The following is a 19,261-nucleotide window of genomic DNA, read 5'->3' as shown; positions in this document are numbered from 1 at the left end:
TTTATTCACTCTTCATATTTTAATATTGTATACACTCGGCCCTTTGTAGAAATAACACCTTTAAGACTTTGGTGGCATGTATGTGTGCATATTGATTTGCAGTGATAATACCCCTGAGACACAGACTTTATCCCAGTATCACTCAGCGTATGGCAAGAGTCAACACTGAGCAGGACATCAGTCCATCACAGGGCACACTCACTGACTCAGTCAGTCACTTGAGGCTCACTTACAGTCTCAGATCAGTCTGAATTTGAGTGTCAAGAGAAAATGTGAAAATTCTGAAAAGCCTGTGACTTGGCCATTATTTGAAACCAGATCCATGGAGCAGTTTGAACTATTACATGACCTTGTCTCTGGATATCTTAAATTATGTGGTGGTTTTTTATAGTGCTTATTTTTACCTTATCTTTAGATTAATTAATTTCCAGTTCACAGATGGGCACTCTCGTGTTCACAGTATGCTTCCTTGATGGGCCTTGGAATAATTTGCCGTACATACAGTAAATAAACAAATCACATACTCCATATTTTGCCATGTGTCTGAAATTCAATGTAAGGTACTGTATAAAGTTGAAAATAGGAGTCTTACACTTACAGAAAACTTCAATAATTTACCAAATATTTTAAGGCACCTTACTGCAAAGAAAGAAGAGGCTGAATAAACAAAATTAAGAATAAGTATACAGTACATGGTTTTACTAGTGCTCCATTAAGTGGAAATAATGACATGCTTTTTCAAATATTATGTCTTGAAAAAATTGAGTAATTGAATGTATTTTCTACATTGTTATCTACACAGGTGTATTGCCACCTACATTGAAGTGATTTGTGTATTTTCTTAATACAATTTTACTATCTGGTAGGTGCCTGGGGGGTTGCCAACCGGGATCCCGAGTTGTTTCGTCGTGTAGTGGGTGTGGCAATGCACTGTACCAGTGTATGCTCCCCAACTTGAACTTGAATTTGAACTTGGTAAGAACAGAACATAACATTAATATCTAGATGTATTCATCCATGTCATGGCATATTCTTGATTTTAACTGAATTTGTGGAACCGTACTTGATTTTAGGAAGGAATGTCAAATTGAGAAAGAAAAATAAACAAAGTATAGACTGACTAGGGCGGCACGGTGACACGGTGGTAGCACTGCTGCCTCGCAGTTAGGAGACCCGGGTTCACTTCCTGGGTCCTCCCTGCGTGGAGTTTGCATGTTCTCCCCGTGTCTGTGTGGGTTTCCTCCGGGCGCTCCGGTTTCCTCCCAGAGTCCAAAGACAAGCCGGTTAGGTGGATTGGCGATTCTAAATTGGCTCTAGTGTGTGCTTGATGTGTGTGTGTGTGTGTTTGTGTGTGTCCTATGGTGGGTTGGCACCCTGCCCAGGATTGGTTCCTGCCTTGTGCCCTGTGTTGGCTGGGATTGGCTCCAGCAGACCCCTGTGACCCTGTGTTTGGATTCAGCGGGTTGGACAATGGATGGATAGACTGACTATTGTGCCAATACCAATTTAAACTGTTAAAATGAATATTATACTTAATCCCACCTATATTTCTTATATCTAGTACATTGTACATTCTGATAGCAGGCAAGCTAAAGGGTTTATACCCAAACTATTCAGCTGAACAGGAGCATCGCTTCAAGTCCAGCTTACACTAAATGACTTTTTTTCAAGTTATTTCAACTTCTGTGTCAAACAAATGTGCATGTAACAAGGCAACCGTGATCACATCACACAGGTATTGTGCTAATGTAAATGTTGCCTGGTAATGCATCTATACTAGCCAGTCAGCACATGCATTAAACCAACAAATTACAAATATGCTTTGAAGGGAACAGAGTCCCGTGTACCACTGCTTGAGCATTTCCTCAGATATGCAGTCTTAATGTCTGCCTCTTGCTGCAGTTCCTCCCCTGTCCACTGCTACTGCCATAGCATAGAATGCCTTAAAGCACATACAGTATCAGGTGCTATCTGCGAGAATTCAGAAGAGATTTATGCAGCAGCAGCTTTGCAGATGCTTCTTTTGAAAAATTGTTGGGACCTTGTTTTGCAAAATTCAATTTGTTTTAATTTTACTGTATGATTTAAAAGACTTCAGCTACATTGAGGTTTTCACAGTTCCTCACTCACCTACCTTCTTTAGGTAGCTTGAGCTTGTCACGACAAATGTAGGTATGCCACAGTACAGTGATAGAGGCGAGAGGGCAGTGCCCGAAGTAAACATCACTGCCATTCTATAATGTCCTGTTTTCCATGGAGCAACTTTTCATTATCTTCATCATCTATCCTCATGCACTTATCATTTATGTCTATGGTTTACACAATGGTCAAGATGCACGGAGCTGTGTATGTGCTGTGCATTGCCCACCATCATTTGTGTGAACCTTGCTCATGGTGGTCTGTTCCCCTCCCCACACATACATGAAATTAGCAATATTAAAATTTACACAGCACCACCTACTGGCAGCAGTGGAACTACAATTGTTGCTAGTCAAATAACATTCAGGGAGGAAAAAGTAAAAAGGTTTTACTAAAAGAAATGGACCCTCTGATTTTGGAGCCTGATAGCCACGTGAGTTACAGTAAATATTGTGCTTAAAAGCAAATACATTAGCAATATGCAGAATTGTTATCCATCCATCCATTATCCAACCCGCCGAATCCGAACACAGGGTCACGGGGGTCTGCTGGAGCCAATCCCAGCCAACACAGGGCACAAGGCAGGAAACAATCCTGGGCAGGGTGCCAACCCACCGCAGGACACACACAAACACACCCACACACCAAGCACACACTAGGGCCAATTTAGAATCGCCAATCCACCTAACCTGCATGTCTTTGGACTGTGGGAGGAAACCGGAGCGCCCGGAGGAAACCCACGCAGACACGGGGAGAACATGCAAACTCCACGCAGGGAGGACCCGGGAATCGAACCCAGGTCCCCAGATCTCCCAACTGCGAGGCAGCAGCGCTACCCACTGCGCCACCGTGCCGCCCATAGAATTGTTATACTGTACATTAAAGAATGATGTAAGTATAAATAACAAATAATGAAAGGCAAAAGGAAAGTTGTACTTTTATGGATGACACCCCCTAAAACTTCTTTTGGTTTGTTTTAATTAATAAAATTCAATGTATAGTTAATGGCTGTATTGATTTTTATTGATTGATAACTTCTAAAGCTTCTTTGTTTTCTAGTTTACACACATGGAGTTTTGAATGTAATCAAATTAAATTCTAATGATTACTGAAGCAAATTGTATGACATTTTAACTAGACTTTGATCTATTTCTTGATTTTAATATGTATTTTTTGGATTGTTAAAAAGCATAAATTTGATAAGCCAATAACCACACATTTAAAAAAACCTTTTTATTTAACAAAAGCATGCAATATTAAATGTGTATTAGGTATATAAACATCTGATTTCAGTCTGTAACTCTTGGATACATGACTGTGAATGACAATTTATATTAGGTTCTAAAAGGCGGTGAAGTATTCAGACAACATAAATTAATTCTTAAACAGAAACAAAATAACCTTAAAAGGGGAATTAAAATAATTGTACTAATGCAAAATATCTGCTGACATGGAATACCTTTTAGTGTACATTATTGCTTTATATAAACCAAAAAATATTTCTTTATTTTTTCATTTCACAGAAATCTCTGGTAACTCTGATGACATTCCCTTAGTACGCTGGAGGCAGCAGTGGTTGGAAAATGGCACCTTACTCTTCCACATTCATCATCAAGACAGCAGTCAGAATCTGGCTGGCCTCGCCCCCACTGATTATCCACAGAATGAGTCCGCTGAAGAAGAGCTACGCATTTTACATATTTCTGTCATGGTAAGATTTGTTTATGTCAAAGTGCATTCTGTTAATTTAATCGATTTGATTAAAAACATACCAATGATTTTTTTTACAGCTGCATTGATTGGGGATAGTTGCCTAAAATCACATTTATCATCTAATAGCATAAACTTTGAAAGATAGTGCACATGGGAAGAACTGATATTTCAGTATGGGCAGTGATTAGTTCTGATTTTATTGCGTATAAGCCAGAGGAGGATGTCTTTTCTGTTAAGTTATGTAACATGTCCAAGTTTAGAATGTGGTGGTAATTCAACCAGCCAAGAAGGCAATAGTTTTGAATATATGAAAGTTTTGAATTACATTTCACCCAATAATTTAACCTGCTTAATTCCATTCAGAATCGTGAGGATTGTAGACAATCCCAGCAGCATCTAGCACAAGACAGGTGCCAATCCTGATGGGGCACCAGAGTATTACAGAGCACACTCTTACATGCTAGTACTCTCAAATATATGCCAGGAACAATTTCACTTGTCATTTAGGCTAACCTGCACATCTTTGTAGGTGGAAAGCCAGAGAACCTGGGCAGAAACCCCACACAGACATTGTGAACTTGAACTTTCCACACATTCAGCTCCTGGCCTATAAATTCAATTGAACACTCTGTAGTTGCAGACACAATGCAATTGTCAACTCTCTAAATTCTATTTTATGTTTACTTGCATTTTACAGTAGAGACCCAGTTGTAGCTTTTACTTTAGAGCAGAAAGCAAGAGTGAACATAAAAATGCTAAAATCATTAAATTTTAGTAAGGCAAATTTCAAGCAGCTGAATTTAAAAGAGACACACTGGGGAAATGTAAGTAATCGGTAGTCAAAAGAAAATGGTGCAGGTTTTTAAAGTATGTAACATACAGTGTAAACTGAGTCCAGTTTGAAATTTGTAAACATTAGACACATTTGAAACAATCTCAGTAGTGCAGGAGATTTGTTGAGAAATGGCAAAGCAAGAAACAACTGTATAACACATACAAGACAAATAACTGAAGGGCCTATGAGCACATGAAAGCAAAAGGTGGTCAAAGTATCATTTTGAAATAACCGCTTTGGGTAAACTTGTGCATGTTTCTGCAGTAAAGGAACAATTGAGTTTTTTCAGGTGTGTTAGAAACTGTCAGGTTTTAAAAATATACCAAAAAAAATATACCAAAAGCTCTCAATTCATATTTTTCTGAGTTGTTCACATGTGAAGAAGTAGATAATATCCCAGTAGCTATAGGGACCATTAAGAACTAAACAACTGAGAAATTCATAGAACTGCTAATATGATTAAAAAGTCTGAAACTGAATAAATTGATGTGATCGTATAACATTTATCCCAGAGTACTTAATGAAGTTAGTGATTACATGTATATATACACTTTATATATAAACTGTGAGTGTGTGTGTGTGTGTGTGTGTGTATGTGTGTATAGATATACTGTATATATATAATATATTGTAAGAAAGGCTCTATATTGTGCCTGACCCGACACAGATTGCACACGGGAGGCAATCTTTTACAAAACTTTTATTTTCTTCAGCTGGAGGGCATGTCTTCCCCGTAATCCTCCCAGCCACAACACAGTCCCATACACTAAAACTACAACACCAAAACACTCCTTTCTCTTCCACCACCACTTCTCCACAAGCTTAGTCCTCCTCCTCCCGACTCTGGCCATTGAGTGGTGGTTGCTGGCTTCCTTTATGGCCCACCCGGAAGTGCTCCAGGTGCTTGATCACCTGTTTCCAGCTGCACTCCCGGGTGGGGCTGAAGATTAGTCCAGCAGGGCTCAGGGACCCATGCCGCGCCCCCTGGCGGCCACCTCAGATCCCAGCAGGGCTGTGGAGAACTACATCTCCCTGCAAGAAGATTGAGGCACCGCTCCAACCCGGAGGGGGGGGGGGGTTTGTCCATCCAGTGTCCAGGGGGAGGTACTGCACTGTCCAGGGCTGCTCCCTCTGAATACCCGTCGAAGGGGCGTCCTGGCCGAGTCCTCCACAATATATAATATTGTGGCAGACGACCAGGGACCTTGCCCCACCGGGATGTCTGGAGCAGGGAAGGACCAGGAGAGGGGCAATATCTCCCCTGGGCGCAAGAGGGTAGACCCCCTGGATTCCATCAGGGGCCACGGATACAGAGCTGGGGAGCTCAACTCTGTGGGGACCTGTGGCCACCACCATGGGGTGCCCGGACGGTCCTGGAGCCCTGGAGAACAGCACTTCTGCCACACCAGTGTGTTTTGGACATTCGGTGTCTGTCTGTCTGTGTCCAGGGGCTGTCTTTCCACAATATATATATAGATATAGATATATAGATAGATCTATACATAGATATACTGTATATATACATACTGTAGATAGATAGATAGATATATTGTATATATTATTAACATGCATTTTTTTCAGAAATTGCTCCACACTTGGGAAATTCCTAAAGAGCGGAAGCTTACAAATATTGCCTCATTACATAGAAATAATGATCTGAGCAAATTTATTTCAGAAAGGGGATTATTAAAGGAAAGATTGAGCAAATTTCATTAAGTACAGAACTGTTAGTAAATAGCTAGCATGGGTTTAGATGGGGAACACCATGTTTCATTAATATACTGAAAATATATCAAATGGATTTATTCAGAGGGGTCCATATGACTTTATAAAAGCTTTTTTTAGAGCTTTTGAGGGCCAGTGATCAAAATAAAAAGTAGTCATTCAGGGCATATTATGTTGGTTGGTACAAAATTGCCTGTAGTGTCAGGAACTGTTTTTAAATGAGGTGATATTAAAAGTGAGGTGCCCTCAAAGAACCATGCAGGAGATGCTTTTTTTTTTAAATATTTAAAACATCTTAATATAAATGTAACTAACAATCTGGTCAAGTTTGCAGAAGACACATGGAATGGCAGATTCCCTACAATTAACAGAATCATTACAGATGGACCTGGATAGAGGTCAGACTTGGGTAGAAAGAATGAAATTTAATGTAAAATCGAATTGTTCCATTGTGGCAGGTCTAAAACTCAAACAGTACACCTTATGTAAAAGAATCCTTGTCCTCATCCAGGCAGTTAACAAAAACAAATATAAACATTATTTTGATGTATTGGTACAATTTGCAGTGTAGAAATTAAGGGGTTATGTTTAAGCTATACATTGAAACAGTGAGGCCTTATCTGGACACTTTTGGTTATTTTGGGTAATTTTTGTCTCCGTATATAAAAAAAAAAAAAGTATAACTGCAAGAGAGTTGAGACACTTATCCCAGGACTGCAAAAAGAAAAGACTAAAAAAGTTTAAGCAAATGACGGTTCAGAGCAGCCATGTTAGAAGTGTTTAAAATCCATCCATCCATTATCCAACCCGCTATATCCTAACTACAGGGTCACGGGGGTCTGCTGGATCCCAGGGTGCAAGGCAGGAAACAAACCCTGGGCAGGGTGCCAGCCCACCGCAGGGCGCGCACAAACACACACACCAAGCACACACTAGGGACAATTTAGGATTGTCAGTACATCTAACCTGCATGTCTTTGGACTGTGGGAGGAAACCGGAGCACCCAGAGGAAACCCACGCAGACACGGGGAGAACATGCAAACTCCACGCAGGGAGGACCCGGGAAGTGAACCTGGGTCTCCTAACTGCGAGGCAGCAGTGCTACCCACTGCACCACCATGCTGCTGTGTTTAAAATTATGAAGGAAATTAGTATGGTGGGTGCTAGCTATTACTTTAACATGAGTTCTGTAATACAACTTTGAGGCACTGATAGAAGCACATTAAGGAGAAAGTTTGCACAAGCATTAGAGAAGTGCTCTTTACACAGAGAAGTATAGATATGTGGCAAAAGTTACTAGGAAGTGTGTAGACCGTAGTACTTTGAGGACCTTCAGATCTTGACTTGGAATTTTGCAGAAGATAGGTGGTGACGAACCAGTGAGGAATGTTAGCCTGAATGGCCAATTCTTGTCAAAATTGTTATATTCTAAGCAAAGAAGATGTGAAGGAAAGAATAAACCCTTCAGGTCATGATCTGTCCGCAATATAATAATAATAATAATAATAATTCTTTGCATTTATATAGCACTTTTCTCACTACTCAAAGCACTCAGCAATACCATTGCAATTATTCGGGTTCTACAGTTGATTTGAATGATTTACTATGTTTATTTTATTTTGTTATTATTTTGTATTTTTTTAGCTTAATATTTTTTGACAAATAATTTATAGATAATGATTGATATTTATTTTAATTAAATATATTTTCTTTCCTAGTATCATTCTAAATAAAGGACAAACTTATTAAACATTCCTGGCTTGTGTCTGTTGTTGTCAGAATAAGCTCAGGCTTTCTGTAGCTTAGCAGGAGAGCAGAAAATGGAAAATTGACTGATGAATCCTTTGAGATGATACATTGGTGTAACTCATAATATTGGCTAGTCAGTCTTGCTGCTTTTCTGCCTGCATTTTTATGGATATGGCCACACTGAAAGTTCTCACAGTGAATTGTAATATTGTATAAAATTATATTTTTAAAAGACATGTTGTGAATATATTAGGTTTTGAGCATCGCATAACCCAATTTGCAGTAGAAGTCATGAATAACGTTAATTTTGAATTGATTTTCAATGTGGCTGAGACTTGATAATAAATATAAGAAGATGTGGTGCTACTTAGCCTTTGCCTTTTATGGATAAATTAGTGTCTTTGTTTGAAAGGTAAATGTATGCTGCAGTTCATTCATTGTAATTCTTCATAGAAAAGGAATCTCTGATGCACAGATGCACCTTTTTATAGATTGGAATACAAAAAGACATTTAATCACAATGATTATGATCATTTTAATAAATGATCTAATAAGGCATGTGGATATTGAGCAGAGTATATGAAAACTTCAGCTTTGTGTGGTCATTTGGCCTGGAACCCCTACAGGTTCCTTTTTTTTCTCCAGCTTAACTGGAATGTTGTTTTATGTACTCTCTGGCCATCTGACCTTATCATTGGACCGCCATTTTTCTCGTAAAGCAAGCAAGATGTAGTATAAGCTTACGGCACATTTCAAAATTAATTTATTGAAGGTTCTAGATTAAAGTAAGTTTAGCATCAAAACAACAGTAACTTTAACTTTTCGCAAGGCTAAAAGCAAATTGAAGCCAATATAGTGACCAAATGATTATTAGTGGGAAAGGCAAGAGAACAGAAAAATCACCAACAACTTGAGTATACACTGCATAAACACTGTCTGTCCATTGGTAAGTTGTGTCAGCTCCCTTAAATTCTTCTATGATGTATGATAGACAGTGGGTGTCTGACTGAACAAGAAACCAAAGCAGTGCATCCTGTTGAAAGGTGCACATAATATAACAGCTCCAACATTGGAACCTTGGGGCATGATTTTGACATTTGTTTAATAAGCATTAGTGGAAAGGACGTGACAGTATGAGATTAGTTTAAATAAACTCAAGAACCTTCCATGTCAACCTGTCTACTGTTTATAGTTGTTTTGCACTGAAGTCTCAGTATCTAAGTGGCTTTCTGTGGTTCCCATAGGGGTCAGTAATATTTTATTTGGTCAAATTATCCACTATGTATCTAGATCAAGACTCTCAGCAAAGTCACTAGTCACATGCTTCACCGACTCACAATTTTTTTATAATAAGTAACAGAACATACTACTTAATTAATAGTCTTTGTCCTAACTTATCTTATATTGCTAGTATAAGTGAAAGAATCATAACCTACCTACTATTGCACAATAGGAAAAGGAAGATGTATTTTATATAACATAATAAAAAAAATAACTTCACCAGAAACAATTCAAAAGTTCATAGAATCTAGCATACATTTATTAATGTTATTCTCCATTATACGGCATGCCTGCTGAACCAATACTAACCTTTTGAATACTGAAGCATTTTTGAATGATTAATTGATATCATGGCTTTTTCCCCACTTTTAAACAAGCAAAAGAGAGAGTGTCTGATCAGATTTGAATAAGATGTAATGCTGAATGTATTCTTTGTACTAAAGGTTTAACTAATGTCGTAGCCTCTGGATCACACAGCCTAGTATAGTGGGTAAAGGATAAAAACATAAATTCAACAATCAATAGTTGAAAAACAACACCAGAATAGTTAAAGATTAGCAAAAAATTGAGTCAGACATGTCAAACACTGAGAAAGGCACAAATTGTATGTAAATGCTAACACAAATCTCTATATATAATCTTCATTTGGATCTTGATCTTTGTTTGTCCGCGAATGAATTAGAAGAAGAAGCACTAGATGGCAGCAGAGAGACAGCTAAAACATAGGCATTGCATTAAGAATCTCCTCCAGGCTTATACTACTGAAGACTGTAGTACTCCAGTCACACCTCAAAACACAGACATTCAAACTAAACAAATTGTTGTGCTTTAAATTAACTAATCTTTATATATAATCTTCATTTGGATCTAAATCTTTGTTTGTCCGCGAATTCCACGCATGCGTAGACCACCTTCCAGTTTAGTACGTTGTTGTTACTCACGGATGTCAACAATGTGCCAGAATAACGAAAGGGGTGGTGGACAGTGTTATGCTGGTTAGCTCCTGAGGCCTGGTTAGAGAATGAGATTGCCAAAGATAAAAGGTACGTGCCTACGTAACATATGAATGAAAGCAAGACAGTCGGTAAAATGAATGACAACGTAACAGCACGTTCTGGAAATTATTATTGTTATGTTGTAGCTGGCGAGTGCTGCGCGTCTCACAGTTGTACCGTGGCTTGCTCACATGTCAGTGAAGTGATCCCTATTTATGCTTTAAAGAGCCTGGATACCTATGTGTCCCCCTTTTATAACCATTGCTCCGTGTATATTGCCTTACTCCTTGGAGTGCCACAAAGCAACCTGCGAGATTGGAGGAAGGTTGAGAAGAGATTGTGAGAGGAAACGACAGCGTCGTGAAAAGGAGACAGACTGTGAATGGAGAGAAGCAGAAAGGCTCCTACACCACCACATAATTACTATTTGGACAGTGATTCCGAGTAGGCCGTTCCTATCGAATCATTGTCCAAGGGTTTTCTTTTGTAATTTTTTTTCCCTTATAAAAAATCATAATGCTGTGCGACGAAGGGCCCAGTTCACGACTGGCAGCCGCATTTAAACAGGGAGCCCTTCACAGACAACTTTAACATGCGCAAAGTAGTTGGGCGCACATGGCTAGTTAACTAATAATGTTCTCCTGGGTCTAAGACTGCAGCTAAAAAAGACCTGAAAAGATACTCCAAAGAGTGAGAACAGTAGAACAGCCAATAAGTGCAAGGGGTGTGGCTAAATTAATAGTACTCAACCAAAATTTACAACAATTAATCCAAACTCAAAGAAAATTTACAACAATTGTGCAGTTATTATTTTCTAGCTTACTTAAACGAATGAGAACATTAGCAGTTTTTGACAAGGTATAGGATATCAACAGTACCCTTGGTTTTATTAGAAATGTTTTATTATACCATATAGTATACAGTATATAACAGATTTTTATTGTATTATACCCCTTCAAGGGTGGAATGGTAACATTGTGTTTATTGTTGCTGTCTCATATTTTATAAATGAAGTTCCAGATACGTGACGTGCTTTTCATTATTTTTTGTTATTTGAATTTTTGCTTCACTATTCTGTTGATGGTGTCACACATTTCCTATGCTGTCACTTAAAAAAAAGAGACAGTTTTTAAGCAGAGGACCCGAAAACAAGATGTGGTCAATTAATCATAACCAAGAAATCAAGAACCAATTTCAGGGGAGCCAAAAACACTAAACAAAAATCAAAAATGTGCTTGCAAAAGTCATTAACAAGAAAGGCATCAGAAATTCTGTAAACGCCAAATAGTCTTTGCTGATTTATCCACAAGTTGAATAGAAAATGGCAAAAAAATTACCCTCTTAACCCTTGTCACAAACTCGACTCAGAGTCATAGAAAGGTTTGGGGCAGCCACCCGTGTTTTTGGTTTTCTGGCAGCAAAATCGTCAAGTGTATACAACACTGATGTGCACAAAACCGAGTCCAAAACAGAACTGAGGGAATAGGGAAAAGGTGGAGGCTTTAAAGGGGTAGAAAGGAAGTGAGATCAAAGGGGTAGGGCTCATGAAGGTCTTCAGCCATAGGTTCGAGCCCGGATGTGACTTCACAGGGGCCGGAGCCGGAAAGATCTCCTTCCATAGGCTCGGTCCCGGAAGTGACGTCAAGAGGGCCAGGTGGAATCTCCCATGAATGGTCTACAGGAAAGGGAGAAAAAGAGTCAGTGCACTCTGCCACATCCCAGTATGCCTCGGAACTGCCCTTACTCAAGCCCTTTAGCTGCCTCCCATGCACACGTGTGTGACAAGGCCCCCCCTTTAGCCCAGATACCATCGAATCGGGCGAATATGACAGAGAGGTCGTGAACCCAAGAAAGAGCATCAGCGTTGGTGTGAAGTGTGCCCCGACGATGAACGAGCAAAAACTCGTATGGCTGGAGGCCAAGAAACCACCTGGTGACCCGCGGATTTGACTCCTTGTGCAGGGCCATCCACTGTAAAGGTGCATGGTCCATGACAAGGGTGAATTCCCGGCCCAACAGGTAGTACCTGTAATTGCCCATTTAATCGCCAAAGCCTCTCTCTCCAACGCCGCATACCTGGTCTCCCGGTCCAACAGTTTCTGGCTCAGGAACATGATGGGGTGTTCCACACCACTGACACTTTGGCTCAGCACGGCCCCCAGGCCTGTGTCCGAAGTGTCCGTCTGGAGGATGAAAGGTAAAGAAAAGTTAAGTGCTTTCAAAATAGGTGCGGACGTAAGGGCCTGCTTCAAGTCACTAAATGCAATGCCTGTCTTTTCAGTCCATAACACAATGTTTGGGGCCCTCTTCTTTGTCAAATCAGTCAAGAGCGCCACTCATTCCGAGAACCTGGGCACAAACCGGCGGTAGTACCCCGCTAACCCAAGAAAGGCTTGGACCTCCCACTTGGTTCGCGGATGGGGCCATTTCAAAATGGCATCTACTTTGGAGCACTGTGGCTTCACGGTACCCTGACCCACTAGGTAGCCTAAATACTTGGCTTTGCTCAATCCAAAGAAACATTTCTTGGGATTAATCCGAAGCCCAGCCTCACCAAGTATCCGCAATGCCACTTTTACCTGCTGTAGGTGTTCCATCCATGTGTTGGAATAGATGACCACGTCATCCAGGTAGGCAGCACTGTATGAGTTATGAGGTCTGAGCACTTTGTCCACCAGACGCTGGAAGGTTGCTGGAACCCTGTGTAACCCAAATGGAAGGACACGATACTGCCAGTGTCCGCTAGGGGTGCTAAACGCGGTCTTAACCTTCACAAAGTTCGTTAAAGGAACCTGCCAGTACCCCTTTGTCATGTCCAGTGTGGTCAAATATTGAGCCTGTCCAAGCCTCTTGAGGAGGTCATCCACTCGTGGCATTGGATAAGCATCAAATTAGGAGACTTGATTAAGCCGACGGAAGTCATTGCAAAACCTTCAACTCCCATCAGGCTTAGCGATCAATACAATGGTACTGGACCAGGGACTATGACTTTCCTCGATTACACCTAGTTCCAGCATGAGTTTGATCTCAAGCTCCATTTCAGCCCTTTTTGCCTCGGGAAGACGATACAGACGTTCTCGGACTATAACCCCGGGCTCAGTCACAATGTCATGCTCAACCAGAGAGGTCCTTCCGGTGTTTTCACTCACTACCTCCAGGACAGACAGGATGTTTCCAGCTGGGATTTAAATCCACACCGAAGTTAAGGCTAGCTGTGTGAGCAAAGAGTGAGCGGGGCTGACCGGAGGAGGGATCGGGATCCCTGTCCTTCCACAGTTTCAGCAGATTTACATGATAAACCTGTTCCCTTGGCCGACGATTGGGTTGACTCACCAAATAGTCGACGAGTTCTTTCCTCTCCTTAACTTCGTAGGGACCTTGCCAATGGGCAAGCAACTTAGAGTGGGAGGTAGGTACTAAGACCATGACCCGATCTCCCGGGCAGAACTCCCGGAGAGACGTGCCACGGTCATAATATTGGACCTGTGCTGCTTAGGCCTCTTCCATGTGACTTTTAAGGAGGGGCCGAATCTTACCAAATCTATTGCGTAATTGCGCGATATACTCCAGTATGTTTTTGTAGAGGGAAGAGCCTCTTCTTCCCATCCTTCTTTTAGGATAACTAATATGCCCTGGGGTTGTCGCCCATACAATAATTCAAAAGGGGAGAACCCCGTGGAGGCTTGTGGGACTTCCTTAGGAATGCTGACACACGCAAAGACCCCTAGCAATTCCCGTGCGATGGCTTTAGAAGTAGCTGACCACAATGGAACAGCTTCAGGGTATTGGTAGCATAATCCACGAGGACTAAAATGTACTTGTGTCCTCAGGCTGAGGGCTCTAGAGGTCCGACTAAATCGACCCCAATTTTGTGGAAGGGAACATCAGTCAGGGGAATAGGAACGAGAGGAGCATGGTCCTTCCTAGGAATTTGTCACAATTGACACTCCGGGCAGGAAATGTAAAAGCGACGAACCTCCTCATTGATTCCCGGCAAATAGAAGCGGAGCTTGATCTGCTCCATGGTTTTCTCGGTACCCAAATGGCCACCTAGGAGGTGGGCGTGTGCTAACTCACAGACCTGCCGCTGGAAGGTCAGTGGGATTAGCAGTAGCCTTCTCTCCTGTCCATCATGCTCTGCTACGTGATACAGAAGGTCGTTTTCTAACACAAAATGAGGACCCTGTGGCATCGACTGGATTTTTGGCCAACTTCAGGGAATCGTCATTCCACTGCTCCCTTTTAAAAGAAGCCGGCGTCTCTCTAAATTGAAACTGCAAAAGGGAGAGAGGGTCAGGACCGACCTCAAGGGGCGTGGTTTCCTCCCATTCCGTCTCGGCGCTGGTGGATGACATATCGGCATGCAACGGTCCAGGAGTTGCCATGTCACTCAGGCAGGCCGCTTCGTCTCTCTCTGCCGGCTGTTTACGTGGTGTGGAGGCAGCTTGAGACAGCTCATCCACGTCTATAACTAGGCCTAAATTCAACCTGGGAGTGGTATGTGTCTCACCGCTTTTAATTTTAGACCAGTCCCGCTCCAGTATCACCGGATGTAGTGGATTTGGAAGGACGGCCACGGTTAGTTTCCGTACCGATCCTCCATAACTGATGATACAAGTGGCGGAGCTGTACCAGTGGGTTTCTCTGTGGACACAGGCTATACTGGTCTTAATCCTTAACCACTGTCGCGGCAGCACAAACCGGCGGGCAACAATGGTAATGTTGAATAAGGCTGTGGTCTTGTACCCATTTACGATCACCACGCCTGTATGTGGGACCGCCAACGGGTTAGTCAGAGCACACCAACACCTCCTCCTCCTCTACCTGCATCCCTCCTCACTTCCAAGCGGTTTGCACGCCAAACTCCGGGTTGTACGGGGGTGGGGGGTTGGATACTAGGTCTTGGGACATACTCCGGCTGAGTTCGACAAAGGGACAGTTGTGCTCCCTCAGATTGCGAGGCCGTCCTTTGTGTCTCCAGAAGCTCTATGAGCTCTGTCAGGTTCTTAAACTGCTTACCCCAGACTGGCTGGGTGAAGCCACAGGGAAGCGCTTTCAGGAGCAGATAGTAGACTACCTGCTCTATTACTTGGTAGGGCTTGTTCTCATGCAGACATAACCACTGCCCTACCATTCCACAGAAGGACCAGGCTTATTTGAGGTTTCTTACCTTACTCACCTGCCAGTCTGGGGCACCACTAGGTGGCAATTGGGGGTCTGGTCTCACAGGGAGGCAGGCACTGTCCTCCGAGAGAGCATAATAAGCCCTTTTTGCCTCCCCCCTCTGGAGCAGCCCAACTCTGTGAGCCTCTCCCGCACACTCCCTGGCCTCTCTAGGTTGCCTAGTTAAGCATGCTGGGAGCGGAGCCCATACCAGGTCTCGCCGAACCACGGGAGACCCTCCCCGCCTGAAAACTTGGCCCTGGTACGCTCCCACCTGGGTGCAATGCAGGTCCTGTCCCCTTTTTTTCTGGGACTTCTCCATCCTGCCGACTACACCAATGTCGCAAACTCGATTCAGAGTCATAGAAAGGTTTGGGGCAGCCACCCGTGTTTTTGGTTTCCTGGCTGCAAAGTCATCAACTGTATACAGCACTGATGTGCACAAAACCGAGTCCAAAACAGAACTGAGGAATAGGGAAAAGGTACAGGCTTTTAAAGGGGAAGACAGGAAGTGAGATCAAAGGGGCTCATGAAGGTCTTCAGCCATAGGTTCAAGCCCGGATGTGACATCACAGGGTCCGGAGCCAGCAAGGTCTCCTTCCATAGGCTTGGTCCCGGAAGTGACGTCAAGAGGGTCAGGTGGAATCTCCCATGAATGGTCTACAGGAAAGGGAGAAAAAGAGTCAGTGCACTCTGCCACATCCCGATATGACTCGGAACTGCCCTTACTCAAGCCCTTTAGCTGCCTCCCATGATTACGTGTGTGACACCCTTCTTTGTAATTGGCATTGAGGCTGTTACACAAAACAAATGATGACATGACTAAATCAATTACACAACATTAAACAGAAGCCCATAAAATTAAATGACTACTGAAAAATATCCTTGGGAGTCTAGAAACTGTTAAATGCCTCTGAAAAATGGAAAAGGTTAACTAATAAAATGAAGTAAAATTAAGAAATGAAGATTAATCGCAACAGTTACCATTTGGTATTTTGCTTTGTTGGCACCATTATATTTTGTGTTCTGTCGAGGTGTTGGTAACCATATTGTTTATGGCATGTTATCACTGCTGTCACATGACCAGCATCATCATCATATATGACATTATTGCTTCGATTTAATTATCCAAGCTTTGGGATAAATTGCTGTGTGCTTTATTTTTGAATTCAAAAAGAACCTTTCTTTGTTAGGAGTCATTTAGTTTTTGGATTACAGACCTTTTGCTTTGAACCTTTTGACCAATACTTTGTAATAAGGAGTCAGAAACATCAAGGTTTGGGGTTTCCGGCCCTGTATACTGTACAGAAATATTTCAAACAAAAAATTACGGTCAAAGTTATGACATTTAATCATTACTACAGACATCTTCATAGTGTCTGGAGGGAACTTAAATAAGGAGGGACCGGAAACTGGTGACAGGAATGCTGGGAGGAACTGAAGTGTAGTATGGGAGCCGTGACATCATCAAGGGGGTACCAGAGGAAGGGATGGAATGCGGAAGTGGCAGCGCGTGTTTTACTGAGTCCAGGGAGAGTTATGGTGGCGTTGTTTCTGTCTTTCTCTGGGAAGAAGAGAAAGAAAGGTAAGTACCCCGCCTTAATCCCCTGGCACAATGTGTTACGCTGCTCGTCGGGTCTTTCAGTGGCTCCCCATGCGCGCGTGCGTGTCATGACCCCCTCCCCCCCCCCAGCCCACACCCATCGGGTCGGGCGGCCCGAAGCAAGAGGTCGTGAACCCGGGACAGAGCGTCAGCGTTGGCTTGCAGGTTACCTCGACGATAAGTGACGGCAAACTTGTAGGGCTGTAGGTCCAAAAACCACCTGGTGACTCGGGGATTCGACTCCCTGTGCACAGCCATCCACTGGAGAGCGGCATGGTCAGTCACCAGAATAAACTCCCGACCCAACAGGTAGTACCTCAGGTGCGTTACCGCCCACTTGATGGCCAAGGCTTCCCGCTCCACCGCAGCGTACCTGGTCTCCCGATCCAGCAGTTTCCGGCTCAGGTAACTCACGGCGTATTCGACACCGTCGATGCTTTGGCTCAGCACGGCACCTAGACCTGTGTCCGAAGCATCGGTCTGGAGGATAAAAGGGAGAGAAAAATCAGGAGTTCGTAATATTGGTGCCATGGTCAGGGCCGTCTTTAGGTCACTGAATGCCTGTTCCGTTAAGTGATCCCATACCATGTATAAAGGGGCCCTTTTCTTCGTCAAATTTGTCAAGGGTGCGGCCCTCTCGGAGAAACGGGGAACAAACCGGCGGTAGTATCCCGCTAACCCCAAGAAAGCTTGCACCTGTTTCTTGGTAATCGGACAGGGCCATTCCAGGTTGTCTTTTATTTTTGAACATTGTGGTTTCACCAATCCTCCGCCCAACAGGTAGCCCAAATACTTAGTCTCGTTAAATCCAAAAAACATTTGCGCGGATTTATCCGGAGGTGGGCCTTCGCTAGTGTTAAGAGGACGGCATAAACCTGCAAAATATGTTCTTCCCAGGTGCTGGAATAGATGACCACGTCATCCAAGTAGGCAGCACAATAGGACTGGTGGGCCTTTAGCACTCTGTCTACCAGACGCTGGAAGGTCGCTGGGGCTCCGTGCAGTCCAAATGGGAGGACCTTATATTGCCAATGCCCACTAGGGGTGCTGAAAGCTATTTTCTCTTTAGCAGATGCCGTTAAGGGAATCTGCCAGTATCCTTTAGTCATGTCAAGAGTAGTCAGGTAATGAGCCGTACCCAAACGCTCGAGGAGCTCGTCCACTCGGGGCATAGGGTAGGCATCAAATTTGGAGACCTGATTAAGACGTCTAAAGTCATTACAGAATCTCCATGAGCCGTCGGGCTTGGAAACGAGGACGATGGGACTGGACCAGCGGCTGTGACTCTCCTCTATAATATCCATATCGAGCATCCTTTGTATTTCCAGCTCCACCTCGGCCTATTTCGCTTCTGGGAGGCGATAAAGGCGTTCCCATACAACCACCCCCGGGTCTGTCACAATGTCGTGCTCAATCTGCGAGGTGCGGCCTGGTGTCTCGCTGACTACTTCCGGAATGGACAAGACAGCACTTTCTATCTCCTGCCTCTGAAGGGTTGTCAAATTGGGGCCGAGGTTAAGGATTGTTTTTTCTGAGAAAAGGGAGAGGGCATTCACTGGGTGAGGGCAGTCCTCCCGATCCCTCCAAGGTTTCAGCAAGTTAACATGATACACCCTCTTGCTCGGTCTCCTATTCGGTTGTGTCGACGAGCCCCTTTCTCTCTCTTTTACCTCATACGGGCCCTGCCAATGGGCCAATAATTTGGAATGGGAAGTAGGCACGAGCACTATCACATGATCTCCCGGCTGAAACTCTTGGAGGGTGGTGTTTCGGTTATAATTTCGCGCCTGCGCAGCTTGAGCTTTCAACACATGTTCTTTGTGAAGCGGCTGAATTTTCTCTAGCCTTTCGCGCATTTGCGCGATGTACTCCAAAATATTGGTGCAGGGAAGCGCCTCCCCTTCCCAACCTTCTTTAACAATGTCTAATAGGCCCTGGGGTTGGTGGCCATACAAAAGTTCAAACGGGGAAAAATCCGTGGAGGCTTGAGGCACCTCCCGGTAAGCAAACAGGACAAGGGGTAAAAGTTAGTCCCAGTTCCTACCGTCCGCGTCGACT

The 19,261-nt window shown here is 43.2% G+C and overlaps 1 protein-coding gene across 3 annotated transcripts in view; it reads left to right on the top strand.

Annotated features, from left to right (window-relative positions):
• The window catches only part of astn1 (astrotactin 1), a 1,266,263-nt gene that overhangs the window by 176,925 nt on the left and 1,070,077 nt on the right, over positions 1–19,261 (top strand). For all 3 annotated transcript variants that reach the window (XM_051933197.1, XM_028811318.2, XM_028811317.2), the window contains exon 2: positions 3,663–3,850. In XM_051933197.1, coding sequence (XP_051789157.1) covers positions 3,663–3,850 — 188 coding nt within the window. The remainder of the gene's footprint in view (positions 1–3,662; positions 3,851–19,261) is intronic.

Source organism: Erpetoichthys calabaricus, chromosome 10 (genome assembly GCF_900747795.2).
Source record: "Erpetoichthys calabaricus chromosome 10, fErpCal1.3, whole genome shotgun sequence".
Lineage (NCBI taxonomy): Eukaryota > Metazoa > Chordata > Cladistia > Polypteriformes > Polypteridae > Erpetoichthys > Erpetoichthys calabaricus.
The sequence above is the reverse complement of the archived record's forward strand: the minus strand, read 5'-3'. Positions and strand labels throughout refer to the sequence as shown.